This window comes from Teleopsis dalmanni, chromosome 2 (genome assembly GCF_002237135.1).
Source record: "Teleopsis dalmanni isolate 2A chromosome 2, ASM223713v2, whole genome shotgun sequence".
Taxonomy (NCBI): Eukaryota; Metazoa; Arthropoda; class Insecta; order Diptera; family Diopsidae; genus Teleopsis; species Teleopsis dalmanni.
In genome coordinates this window covers 64,970,492-64,985,018 of record NC_051847.1, presented here as the reverse complement: position 1 = coordinate 64,985,018, position 14,527 = coordinate 64,970,492, and the positions used below count along the sequence as shown (strand labels likewise).

At 28.6% G+C, this 14,527-nt stretch overlaps 2 protein-coding genes across 7 annotated transcripts; one reads left to right on the top strand and one right to left on the bottom strand.

Annotated features, from left to right (window-relative positions):
• The first annotated feature begins 1,153 nt into the window (after positions 1 to 1,153).
• On the top strand, positions 1,154 to 7,719 carry LOC119686156 (small integral membrane protein 14-like). Of its 6 annotated transcripts, none has more exons than XM_038100653.1 (4): positions 1,154 to 1,181; positions 7,154 to 7,257; positions 7,339 to 7,384; positions 7,449 to 7,719. In XM_038100653.1, the coding sequence occupies exons 2-4, from the start codon at positions 7,177 to 7,179 to the stop codon at positions 7,652 to 7,654; spliced, it is 333 nt and encodes a 110-aa protein (XP_037956581.1). In that variant the 5' UTR covers positions 1,154 to 1,181; positions 7,154 to 7,176; the 3' UTR covers positions 7,655 to 7,719. The 6 variants fall into 6 exon arrangements, with proteins under 6 accessions (XP_037956581.1, XP_037956580.1, XP_037956579.1 ...); XM_038100652.1 differs by lacking the exon at positions 1,154 to 1,181 and adding an exon at positions 1,188 to 1,240; XM_038100651.1 differs by lacking the exon at positions 1,154 to 1,181 and adding an exon at positions 6,793 to 6,875.
• Positions 7,720 to 11,297: 3,578 nt separating this feature from the next.
• On the bottom strand, positions 11,298 to 14,521 carry LOC119682693. Its single transcript, XM_038096186.1, has 3 exons — positions 12,417 to 14,521; positions 12,244 to 12,345; positions 11,298 to 12,192 (listed from the first exon to the last, which is right to left on the bottom strand). Exons 1-3 carry the CDS (start codon positions 14,301 to 14,303, stop codon positions 11,647 to 11,649), a joined length of 2,535 nt encoding a protein of 844 aa, XP_037952114.1. The 5' UTR covers positions 14,304 to 14,521; the 3' UTR covers positions 11,298 to 11,646.
• Between the last annotated feature and the right edge of the window lie 6 nt (positions 14,522 to 14,527).

The following is a 14,527-nucleotide window of genomic DNA, read 5'->3' as shown; positions in this document are numbered from 1 at the left end:
AGGCCCATAGCCAAAAATGCACTTTGGAAAGGTTCTTTGAGTTGATTTTAGAAATTTAAAAAAAATTCATCGTAATATATAGTCATTACATTATTTCTTAGAATCATTATATATCAGTTATAGTTAGGGTTTTCGGTGTAAATAAGCCAAGCAAACCGAAATATCAAAATAATAATTACTTATATTATTGAAACGGGCTATTTTATAAATTGTTAAATGATACAGTTTTTTAAAAATTAGTTTTTTAACAAATTATTTATTTGCACCAATATTTCAACTATATTCTAGTGCTTTTCGTATTCCGTTTTAGGAAGTATTCGGAGAATCCGATTAATTGGATAGTAAACGACATTTCCAGAGTTCAAAATTAAATCGAATCTGGAATCTTTGAATATCCGGATTTGCGATTATTATTCACACTGAAATTATTCGCAGACTTCGTAAGCAAAAGATAAAGGAAAAGCACCAAATGTGTTTGTTTATTTTATTTTATTAGAAATTACTAAATAAAAAATTTACTTTATTTATATACTTCAAATTTTTAAGTTTAAATAACTTTATTAATATTTATGATTTTTTATATATTAAAGGTATGCAGATCTGAGGTCAGTTGTTGCTTAGTCTTATGAAGTGATAAACAATAACCCAGTCAAGGTGGTTATAAAGAAAGTTCGCAGTTAATAGAGAATAAAAGTGTTCAAGTGCACTGACTCAACTAGCCTCAATACAATTGATGAAAATTTGAAATATAATATAAACTCTACATATATATGTAAAATTTTTACAATATTTATGCAAATACAAACATTTTTTTTTATTATTTTCTTAGTAGAAATAATTTTCAATCAAAAAAATGCACGTATGTAGGAATTAAGAAGGAAATATGCATGTAATTATGCATGCATATTATGTCAATAAGCTATTAACGAATAACGAGCATTTTTAATTTTTCTGCATTGACGCTCTTTTTATTAATTTTAAATTAAATTTGTTTTAAAACAGTTCTTAACAATCGCTTAAACATAGCATACTGAATACATAGAAAACATAGCCATAGTATATTTGTTACAAAATACAACACTGTTTTTTTTTTTTTTTGCTAAAACTGTTATTTGCTATTTTCTTTTTGCTTTTTTCTGTCATTCACTTTATACTTCAGTAGCACTTCTGCGAGTTTGTTGGTAGGATATGTTGCTATATTGTTACATTATAAACAATTTATTTAAATGCAAATATTAATGTAATTTTTTTTTGAAATTGTGACAGTAATATCTTAAATTGTATTTTGAAAGTGAAAAATTAATTGAATTTTTTTGTTGTTAGCAAGTAATTACATCATAGAGAGGGCGGTACTTAAATTGTCGTTAAAAATTTCTCTTCTCTATATATGCTTGTAAATAAATAAACGTTAATTATATAGTAAATGCAATATATGGCGTTCGCCACGATTCAAACTGGTTTAATGTGTACAATTTAACAATAATTTCTTTAAATTACTTTCTTTTAAACATTTGTGCTTATATTTCGATATCAATGAGTGCATATGTCATTTATACATAATTAGAATTTCTTAATTTTTGCAGTTATAAATAAGCAAAAAGTTGTTATAAAAAAACAAAATATTGAAATTTGTTTAATTGTAAGTTTTTATTATCATAAACATTTGCAATTTTACAAAACCTTCGTTTCTTACATCTTTATAACTGTCGGAAAACGTTAAAGATAACATTTAATTTAATTATTATTTAACTATAAATTATTTTGTGTTGTAATTTTTTATTTTACAGAAAACATTTGCAAATAATTTTTATCGTTTTTAAAAAAAACAGAAACGAGAATTTTTTATAGCATTTTTTTTTAAAGGAAAACAAACAATCTGTTTTATGGCTTTTTCGCCGACGTTTTGGTTTTGTTTAAAGTAAAAAATACAATTCTTATCGGGTTAAAAAAAATATTAGATTTTGTGACACAATTTATATACTTCGATTTTCAAGGTTTTCCTGAGTTCGTGATTATTTTGTATTCACATTTCACTCTACACTTGAATATTTTTTTTAATAAAGTTCTAGTTTTAATTATTTTAACAAATAATACTGTATACACACACACACACCCACGCCCATATATGTACTCTTAAGCCAGCGAGTAAAATAGGGTCGCGTAGCGAACTTCAGTTACATTTAACTGTTTTTGTTTTTATTTAATGTTAACTTATTCTTAATTATTTATTTATTATTAAAATGTTATAAATGTTAATTTTTTAAGTTAAAAATTATCCATTGTCGTTCATGCGACTCGTGGAGCAACATTAGCATGACTTTCTCAGTATTACGGTCCTAGATGAGGCTATATATACAAGATACATGCAATAAATAATGTCTCTACAAAAAAAAAGTATTGAAATTTAAAAATTAAAAATAGAAATAGAAATATTTGATTCAATTATTCTACAGCTGGTTTGTGATTTCGTTCTAATATCAACACAGCAAGTGAATTTGTTAATAAAACATAAAGTCAAGTACGGCTTTGAGTCAGTTAGTTAAGGTGCGCTGACTCTAAGTTTCAAATTTGGCAGGGTACGAGTTCGATTTCTGGTACTTGCAGTCACAAAAAATTATTTACGAATAATTAAATACAAGAACACTGATGATGGGCATTTGGCAACACTCGAAACAGCTGTATGGTCAGCCAAAAATTCAATTATTTAAAATAATATAAAATGAATTTTTGTTGTTGTAGTTCACTACTGTTCGAAAAACCTCTTTATTTTTATTTATGTAATCCTTTTCTATATAAAGTTCTCAAGTTTTTTGACTTCTTAATTAGAAATGCTGTATGAACAAACTTTATTTTATGATTGATAAGATTAGAAGTCGAAAAGTTTCGAAACGATAACTTTATATAGAAGAAGACTATATAAATAAATACAAATTCGAAAACATTTTTTATTTTAGAATTTTATATTAATAGATTTTTTTTAGTGCAATGCTTTATGCACTGTCATACCGGCCGTCGTCGGAATGGTGTGCCCGACTACTAAACATTAATATGTAGTATATGGCTAAAACATCTCCTCTTAACCGAGACTCATTCCCCTCGGAACCACTTTCGCATTGATTCAAAAACGAAAGCCAAAACCCAAGCTCTTGTGATTTTCGATCTGCGTTCAGACCTCCACTTTTTCTTAATGTCTGCAATATTTATTAGCCTAGTTTCGGGTTGTCCTTTCTAGGTCTAATTGTTTCGCTTTGAGGACTTAAATCAGACATGACTCTATTGTTCGCCAGCTCTTTGGCTTCGGATCTATTATATTTTCGGGATTTATTATTCCCAACATTAATAATTAAATTTAATTGATAATCAATTTATACATTATAAGTGTTTAAAAAACTTACTTTTTCTTATACTCTTCGTTCCACCCTCATTACATTATTTTATTCAATACTAAATCTCATCATTTATTCCCAATCCCTATATTAACTCTTTATCAGTTTAGTAGTATGTGTATTTTTGCTCTGCGGTTCCCTATAAAAATCTACTGCGCAAAAGAGTGCCAATCACTTACTAAACGTCACCATAGACGTTCGATTCCTCCAAAATAAGTGATTGTATAAATAGCTTATGAGTAATTGGTAGAATTCAGATATCATGGTAACATTAATGAATATGTGAAGAATAGTAGATAAAATCTTCACGGTTAAGAACAAAAAATCGCCACACATGCGCTCAGCTATAAATCGTCTTAGAGTTTGGTCACATCTGAAGACTTTCCTGTAATAAAACTGTCGACTAAAAAAAAAGGAAAAAAAATTCTAGATTCTAAGTAGAAATCGTCTTACAGTTGGACCACTTTTGAAAACTGTCCGTTTATAAAACTGTAGAAAGAAGAAAAAGATTATTCATTTAAGATAATCTTCCGCTCATATCATTTGAAAAAAGAAAATGGTTATTAAATTAATTATGTAAATTCAATCACTACATACCGATTTGCCTACATTTACACATACCTAAATTGTAGACGTCAATTTATCCCTTTTAGAAGAAGGGACGGTGTAGCTGGTCATCATTATGTGGGTCCTCTTTTTCTTGTGGAAAATCACTTCAGGCACCCTTTATGGAAGAAACAGACCTTCGCTTCCCACTTGAGTACGTCTATGATGCCACAAACTAGTGGTTATCAATCCAGATTACTAAAAAATTAACAGCGTTGCGTGCAATTTCGAGATTTAATTCTTCTACTTTGACAGTTGCGTAGACAAGATTGTACTAAAGGGAGTATATACTATAACATTTTTTTGGCAATGTTTTTGCAGCTCACTAAACTAATTAGACTAAGATTTAACAGTAGTTATATACATATATAACTCCTCAATAACTCGAAGTACCATTTTGCAAAGAAAGGGTTCGACTAATGGAGATTTTTTTTTTTTAAATAAATTGCTCTCTAAACCGTGTTGCGCACTATTTAGTTCGAGTTATAGAAAATTCGACTTATAGAAGTTCGAGTTATGAAAGTTTGACTGTATATGAATAAAGAAGCATTCTTAATAGTGTTATTCTCAAGTTCCTGTCATAAATTCACTCTGATCAAAAACTTAAACTATTTCTTCTATTATTTCTTTGTCCATAGTCGATAACTTCCTCAAGTGCTTCTAAAGTTTCATTATCAAAATTTCTACTTACTGGTACTATCATCTAAGCCCCATATAAATACGTTACTATTCTTTATTTGCACTTTCCATTCTGGAAAATATTACGCGGAAAAGAATATAATGATTGACGAGTAGAAGTCTTACGCTTAAAATTATCAGAAGAAAACGTGTCTGTAATCACTTAAAAAAAAAATATCTATTGTTCGTGGTAAAAATGGAAGCTCTGTTTTGATAGAAGCATTCTTTGATAAAAATAATAGATATATTAATTAAGTTGCTTTGTTATTTGTATTGATTGAATTTCTTAGTTTCTATTAGCTTAAAAAAGTATTATGTATCATTATGAAATGAATTTTTTTCAATTCTTCAACTCTCTTCACAACATTTATAGGAGTAGTCGAGCCTATTAATGCGTTCAGCTGTTCATAAAACAAATTACTTCCCGTATTTACAAGGCATATGAAATGATACAGCCTCTCTAGCTAAGTGAGAAGAGATTATTTCCTTTACCTTAATTTGCCTATGCACTCTTCAGTATTGAAGATAGATATTATCTATGCTTCAGTGTTGATGCTTGCTTTGGATTACCATTATTAACACTATTTATTTGTGTAGGTATATTAAACTACCTCATTATCTTATGGTTCTTTTATACAGAATTGAGTAGGACGGAGCGTGCTGGAACGGGAGCTGTCGACCTAATCTCAAAAAATAATCTCGTTTTTATTCGAAAGACTAAATGAGCTTTGTTTGGTAAGGGTTAGTTGTAGCACAAAAGATCTATTTTGGTGACAGTATTTTGTATCTCTGAGAACTTTTTCCCTATTATTAATCGATTCAGACCTTCATATAGCATAAGTGTGGTTTAGAAGTGAATATTGTTTTTTGGGAGTAACAAGTATTGCTCAGGAGCTACCGAGTAGTGTTCAGGAGTAAACAGTATTGTGCAGGAGTTATAAGCGTTCTTCAGAAATAACGAATGTGGTTCAGGAATTACGAATGTTTAGGAATAATGAATGTGGTTCATGAATAACAAATGTGGTTCAGGTATGACAAATTTGTTCAGGAGTGAAAAGTATTGTTAGGGAACTATACTTGTAAGTGTTGTTCAGGAATAACGAATATTGTTTAGAAGTGTTCTTCAGAAGTTATGAGTGTTGTGTGTGTTACGAGTTACGAGTATTGTTCAAGAGTTACGAGTATTGTTTAGAAATGAAGCGTTGGTCAGGTGTCTAAACTATTGTTTAGGATTTATGAATAAAAATTGTTTAGGTTTTACAAGTTCAGGAATAGCGAGTGTTATTTACGAATAACGAGTGTTATTCACGAATAACGAGTGTTATTCACGAATAACGAGTGTTATTCACGAATAACGAGTGTTATTCACGAATAACGAGTGTTATTCACGAATAACGAGTGTTATTCACGAATAACGAGTGTTATTCACGAATAACGAGTGTTATTCACGAATAACGAGTGTTATTCACGAATAACGAGTGTTATTCACGAATAACGAGTGTTATTCACGAATAACGAGTGTTATTCACGAATAACGAGTGTTATTCACAAATTTATTCACAAATAACGAGTGTTATTCACGAATAACGAGTATTATTCACGAATAACGAGTGCTATTTCACGAGTAACTAATGTTATTTACAAATAACGAGTAACGAGTGTTATTCATGAGTAACGAGTTTTATTTAAATTTAGTTACAAATCGTTTCTTTATGAAATTGGTATAACAAGAAATTGGTATAGCCTGTAGAAAATGGACCCAACATCAAATTTAAATAATTAAGAATAGGACGTTGAGAAAAAAATGCTCACTACTATCAAAATCTACTGTTATTAGATTTGAACCAAACTTTATATATATGATAATACGTATAAATTTATATATGATATATTATTATTCATATTTATATGTGAGTTGTATTGAAAATGTCTTTTAATGTACGAGTTTAAAAAAATGTGTTTATTGAAAAAAAAACATCTATGGTTTTAAGTAATTATATTTTTTTAATAATTACAAGCGTTTAGTTTTTAATCAGAGAACCCTTCTTCTCCGCAAAGTCTGGATAGTCTATAAAATGGTATAAAAATTTTGTTTGTATATTTTATCAGTTGCTTTCAGTTTTATATTCTTTTTAAGCGTTGGGAAGTTCGGTTGAAAAGCAATTAGTCTCAGTTGAGTGGAAATCTACTTTGGCTTTTAAGTTGGTAATCAGTTAAATTTTAATGGTTTTAAATTGTATACATTCAATGTGACACGTCAGTAGAATTTCATTTTTGCACAGATATAGAATAACACTTTGGAGAAATTTAGTTATAAATAAAGCTGTAGCCAGTGCTTGGAGCTTAAATCTGACACTAGCGATAATATAAACAAAATTTCGCTAACAAAAAAAAAATATTTAAAAAAGTAGAGGAAAAAATTGTATTTTAATATAAAAAAAGAAATTAATTTTAAAAAATTAAACAAAAAATATTTTTTGCAGTTACAAAACAAAGAATTGCAAAAATGTCTAACGGAGGAGATGAATTTGATGGATGCGAGTGTGTCTGGAGCCATGAATTTGTAATGCAACAGCTACTGGCACTGGTAAGTTATCCACCTACTTTTTTTTATTTATTTATCTATTATTGTTTATTAATAGTAAATATGATTTTTTTTTTTTTGCAGATGCGTCGCAGTCAAACAAATTGCAATGATGTGGAATGTATTGATGGTAAAAATGATATATTTCTCGTATATATACTTTATTTATATATATATGTGTTTTCTATTTTTAGTATCTGGACGTTTACAGCAACCAGCTGTAGCACGTCAAGATGATAATATTGTTATGATGGTTATGTTTATGATTCTTGCTGTAATCATGTATTTAATACGCCCCGAAACTTTATTAAAGTTTACAAATACCAAACGTCGTACTCCAGATGGAGATGAACGTCATGGGGATCCTCCTCCACCACCAGCACCGCCAGCTATTCATTAAAAATACAATAAGTAACGAATTTATAAAATTTATATTCCGTTTAAAAAAAATATATATGTTTTATAGTAATACTTAATCAAATTATAGAAAATTATACATAATCAATCTTACAGATATGTCTAAATATTTATATATTTAGACGGGCTGAAAAAAAAAATATCTTAACACAAACTAATTCAATAATTTATAAAAATACGTATTTGTAATATTATTTTATTATTATTATTTATACGCAATTATATAGTAATTGCAAAGCACAAAATGATTACATTTTTAATAAAAATTTATATTAAATAAATTAATTCCCTTTTGTTAAATTGTAATCTGAAAATAAGTGTTAAGTTAAAATATTAGATTTTTTAAAAGCTGTTGGAGTCTAATAAGTACAAAAATTCTGAACATAATTACCTTCAGTAATTTAATCAATATTTTGATCTAGCTTTGCTAGGTTTAGCTGTAAAGAATGAACTTTTATAGTGGCCCTGATGACAGGTTATAGCCAACTAAGAAATCGTTTTAGTACATTAAATATTACCTTCAATGATTCTTACCTTAGTTGTGCTGAGAACGAAGAAAATGCTTTACATGTACTTTGTCATTATTCAGCGTATTCGCAATATAGATTAAACTTCTTAGAGATTAACTTTCTAAAGCCTCTTATACATTAATGAAATCTATTTTTTAATGAGTATTTAAGGGTTTATTAAAGCTTTATTTATTATTAATTTGAAATCCTCTAATCCTCCATCATCCTTCTCTATACGGTAACGCGATGGGAAAATAGGTTCAGTTGGATCCATAGGATCGTCGTTCCACCCTAAACTAACTTGGTACTAATAATTTCTACTTTTTGGCATAACATTTGATTTTAGTAGTATTTCAAAGAGAAAAATAAGTTTATGGTAATTTTGTGCGTACTATAATTAACAAAATCAAAATTTAAACTAATTAAAAATGAATTAATTACATTTTATAATTATATAAAGTATTGAGCACTTTATTTTAAAAATTTTATTTTATTTATTTTATGTAAATATTTACAGGATAATATGGTGTAGATTAGTTATTATTTTGGGGGGAATACAATGCATACGACTTAAATGATCTATAGTGCTTAAGAATTGTTCATACTCCAACTTCATATTCTACATGATTTAGATAATCCTCTACTATTTCTTTTGTATACATATTGCCATCCTATTATGTACTTGCTTATCAATGGGCCACGACGACAATATTGACAGGTGGTATGTTGTGCTAAAGAACACTGTACATTTCTCAAGATGTTCAAGATGCATGAACAACATAGACTTATCCGATTCATCAAAAATAATAAATAGTTTAAAAGAGAGCAAAGCAATCATTAGAATCACTTAACAGTAAAATGCTACCCATCTATGTTTCTCTATGGAACTGTGTTTACATATAATAAAATTGCAAGTATTATGATTAAACATATGTACTGATTTATGTAATGGTATATAGATTATAATATCAAAAGGGATCCAACGAATATGTGAAGTATGGATTGTAGTCATTCATCAAAGATGACAAACGACCTTGCAGGGAGTGAAGTGTCTATTAGGATCACATAACTGTAAAACGGATCTAATTTATCTGAAGAGGACCTACTATAACGCGTCCAATAATTTAAGTTGCAAATGTTAAAATTAAATTTAAATAAAGATATTATATTTCTAAAGATATATACAAACGGATACAGTACGTTATGGTACCGTCACGATTTTTATGCCGTATATCAGCATTTTTTTAAATAATTTTATTGAAAGTTAACTCTACTTTTTCTATATAAAATAGATATTAAAAATAAAGGACAAGATAAAAAAAGTTAGTTTTTCCATCTTGAGCTGTCTTTGTTTACTCTATTTTTAACTGTCAGTTTTTTTTAACAAAACCGTGATGCCAATTGTTCTGAATACCATACTACATCTATTTGTCTTATAGTATATACCACAATGATAATATATAACATAAATAGTACCGTACCATACCGACTTGCTTTTGAGCATAATTTTGTTGTTCATTATAATATCGTTCATACCTCACCACGTTTATAATTTTATCATATTAGTTGTTTTAACACTTACTTAAATTGCTATAACAACCCATAACCGTGTTTCGGTCTGACGTAGCGTGTCCCTACAAGCGTCTTTGCTGCGTCCATACCTTCTCCAGTCTTGTATATCAAATGCGGTTAGTACTCTCTTAATTTAATCACTCCATTGGAGACTCAGTTTATCTCTACGCTTTCTTACTTCAATTGCAACCTCAAATACTTTTTTCAATGGAACATTTTAATCCATTCTCGATATGACCAAGCCATCAAAGCCACTAGGTGTAAATTCACTGAAGCATATCAATGTCTTAGTAAAACCTGTATAGCTCGAGGTTAATTCGGTTTAGGTTGTCATCGTCAATTCGTAGAGTAACAAAGATCTTACGAAGAACTTTTCTCTCGAAAACTCCTAGTGCTGCTTCATCATTCTGTTACAGCGTACATGCTTTTGCAACATATAGAAGCACAAATAAAAAGTTGTTTAAATTATTAATTTTCGAATATATTGAAGTTTCAGGTTGCTAAGAACTTTCATAAATCCTTGAAAAATTAATTTATATGTATATGTAAAGTAACTAGGAAATATATTTTAATTCTATAACTGCTATTTTTTATACATAATTTTATTTATATTGTTCGATGCCATTAATTAAAAAATTTCAATAATAAATAATAAAATTTACACAATCTTAAATAATTAAAATTAATTAAAATTCTAATATCGTATGACCATCTTATATATAAATGCATTTAAGTATTGATTAAAAAACAAAGACAATGATGTTAAGAATCCTTAATTTTTATGTTAAATAAATTACATGCATGCAAGTTACAGATATCACAGTCAATTACAGAAAGATAGTATTACTGCTCATCAATGTGTAAATAAATATAACAATTTATTACTATATATAAGCTATTTACAATAATAATAGCATGTAAAATGTATTCAATATATAGATATATCTATAGCATAAGCTGGTTGGCTTCTATTGCATAAGTTTCAAATTTATATACAATTGATATTAAATTAAGTTACTTAAAAATGTCTATAGAGTCTGAATTCAGAGTACTTTATTGCATTAATCTATAGACAACTAACATTATTTGCATCTTTCTCTACTATATGAGAAAGATTTATTTTATATGTACACAACATATTAGACATAAAGGCCTACGTGCAGTTTTCAGTTGAATTAGATAAATCTAAATTGATAAATCTATTGAAACTAATTAAGTTATGTGAATGAGGAATCATAAATGAATATTAAGAACATTTTTATAAAAAAGATATGCCTTTAATATTGTTTGTATGATGCGCATATACTGTATAGCATATCGGAGTCGTTTTGTAAAAAAAACATACATGTGTTTTTAATACTGTTTGTTAAGCAATATATACTGCATAACATATAACATCTTTCTCTGCTACGCATTCTACAGATCACATAATTAAAACTGTGTCTTATAATTATATACATATATATATATATCCTATATATCCACTTTTATATATATAAAATATATACATTTCTTAACATTTACATTCGAAAAGTATATCTCTCTAGGAAGTTTTTTCCCCAAAGAAAGGAAATTCGATTTCTATTTATATTGTGCCTACTCGCAGTATAACAGAAATTATTGCAAATATTGGAGAATTTGGTTTTGTTGCAGTATTATTGCAGAAATCGGTTTAGCTTTCGTTATTAACACTTGAACACCCTAATTTCGGATTGCTGCAAAAATGTAGTGTGAATGCACACCTAAATTTGTTTCTGTAACAAATCCTTAGTTTGTTATGGCAAAAATATGGAACAAGCAATTAATAGATTTCAAAATACATTATAGGACTTAATAAGTAAATCATTAACATATAAAATATCTTTTTTTGCTTGATCTTTTGTTTCTATTCGTTTTAATTCTGCTTGAATTTATCAAGTAAATTTTTAATTTTTGTATACGATCCAGTAGTACCGGGCAGATTTTCGAATAGCAACAACTCACAACTAACATCCTTTTGAAAATTCGATATTGGCGGAAGTTTTTCATATCCTGAAAAATTAAGTAAAGGTGTGCTGACATATGAGTCAAGCGTAGCAGAAATATTAGCATTAGTTTTGGGAGTTGAAAGAGAATTTTCATCTTGCGTTACATTCTCTTCCATTGAACTATCAAATTCATTGTCTAAATTTTCAGCAGTACCTGAGCTAACATCATTATCTTTGTTTTTGTTCGGTAATAATGGACCACAAAATTCAATACTATTACATTCTTCGTCATCATTCTCTAATTCCATGTCTATTGAATCTGTTGAAAGATTTTTGCTACTTTCAATTGAGTCGTTTCCGAAATCATCTATAAGTCCGAATTCATCATCAACTAAATACGGCTCTAAGGTTTTTAAAAATGCATCTTTCATTAGGTTTGGTGTCAATGGTGGAACGTTATGAAATTTATAATCCTATAAGTAAAAATAAATATAATATATATGCATTTATAATATAATACTTACATCATAGAATCCTTTAAAAGGTATGGAATTGAATCCAGGAAAATCTATAATGTCTGATCTACGATATTTTGGTCTAGAATCAAAAGCTTTTTTCGGGTCGTCCTGTGAAAAATTTTAAGAAAAATGTACATTTAATTTAAATTATATAGAAGACCCCAAAAACAATCACTTACACTCTGTATTATAATACTTAAGCCTGATGATTCTACTTCAGCCGCTTTCAGCCAAGCAGGTGGGTAACCATGTTTACGCATTTCGTATCTATATGATGGCATTTGACCTTTACGTAAACCTAACGCTTTTGTTACTTCATCATCCATCTGTCCCGGTTTTATGTGCTCATAACGACATGACTTCTTATGATATCTTTCGCTATTACTCTTAAATTGCCTTTTAGCGCGGGTTATATTTTTTTTATTTTTAGGTTCTGTACATTTAGATAATGGATGTTCTGTAGAACCGCAATTAAAACAAAGACTATTTCTTGATTGAGGGCAATTATTTTTATCTTCAACTTTTTTGTTTTTACTAACAGCCTTAAACGATGGAACACAATCATTGGGATCTAATCCGGGAGTTGTATCAATAAAAAATAATTTATCAATGCCAGAATAATCTGGAGATGAGCATTCTGATCTTCTTGAAGTACTCGGCCTATCATCATCGTTTATACTAGAATTAAAAAAACCTGAAGTTGAGCATGCAGTTCCTTTTGAGGTGCTCGGCATTTCACCATCGTTTACATAAGTAGTGGGTGATTTTCTTTTGTCTTTTAAACTAGTTTTATTACTATTAGAAACATTTATTTTTCGTGCCTCTTTCATGCTATTAAATGTTATAGATAAATTATCACCTATTGCAGTTTTATAATCTGTGAATGATTCATTCTTAGTTCTTTTAATTTTTAGACCAATATCACTTTTCTCGCCTTCACTATACTTTCTTTTTATTCCGTGTTTAGGTGGTGATTCTTTGAATTTAGTAGTAGTAATTTGCAATTTATCGTCTGCTTTAGAAATATTTGGAATGTTTATATTATCAATATTAGATTTTTCTATTGAAGCCATGTCAACGTCCATATCGTCGTCATCAGAAATCATTCCTTCTTCTTTCTCATCATTAACTTCTTTGTTGTCAATTAACAATCTATTTTTTATTATTTCAAACTGGGATTTTAATCCAGAAAGATCTTTACTGAGTTCAAGTTTACGATTAGATTTTGTGTTTTGTGATTGTGTTTCTTTCAATTTATATGTTGATGCCGATGAATCGCAAGAGGTCCTGATACTGCTTAAAAATTTATTATCCTGTAAGTTTTTAACATTTTTTACATCAATTATTTCTATTACGCCGTCATCATCATCATCATCTGTAATCATTCCTTCTTCTTTCTCATCGTCAATTTCTTTGCTGTCATTTAATATTTTATTTCTTATGGGGTCAATACAAGATGAAGCCTTAAGAACGCTTGCTAATTGATTATCCTTCAAGCTATCAATATTTTGAATTTTTGGATTTTCTTTCAATGTATTTTTTACTTCAACTATTTCTATTATACCGTCATCATCATCATCATCATCTGTAATCATTCCTTCTTCTTTCTCATCGTCAATTTTTTTGCTGTCATTTAGAATTTCATTCTTTATGAGATTGATACTGGATTCTAGTTGGTTTTCTTTCTCTTTGTAGGATGGTAATGAAACGTCTTGGACTATGTTAACACTTACCAATTTATTATCCCTCAAGTTTTCGATATTTTGAATTTTTGGATTTTCTTTTAATGTATTTTTTACTTCAACTATTTCTATTATACCATCATCATCGTCATCAATAATTATTCCTTCCTCTTTTTTATCATCAATTTCAATTTCAATACCGGATTCAACTCGTTTTCCTTTCTCTTTGAGGGATGGCGATGACGTATCAAGGACCGTTGTAACGTTTGGTAATTTATTACTCTTCAAGTTATCGATATTTTGAATTTTTGGATTTTCATTCAATGTATTTTGTACTTCAACTATTTCAATTATACCGTCGTCGTCATCATCATCTGTAATCATTCTTTCTGCTTTTTTATTATCAATATCTTTAACATTTAGAATTTTATTTTTTATGGGATCGATACCTGATTTTATTTGGTTTTCCGTCTCTTTGTAGGATGGTAATGAAACGTCTTCGACTATGTTAACACTTACTAACTTATTATCCTTCAAGTTATCGATATCTTGAATTCTTGGATTTTCATTCAATGTATTTTTAAGCTCAACTATTTCTATTATACCAT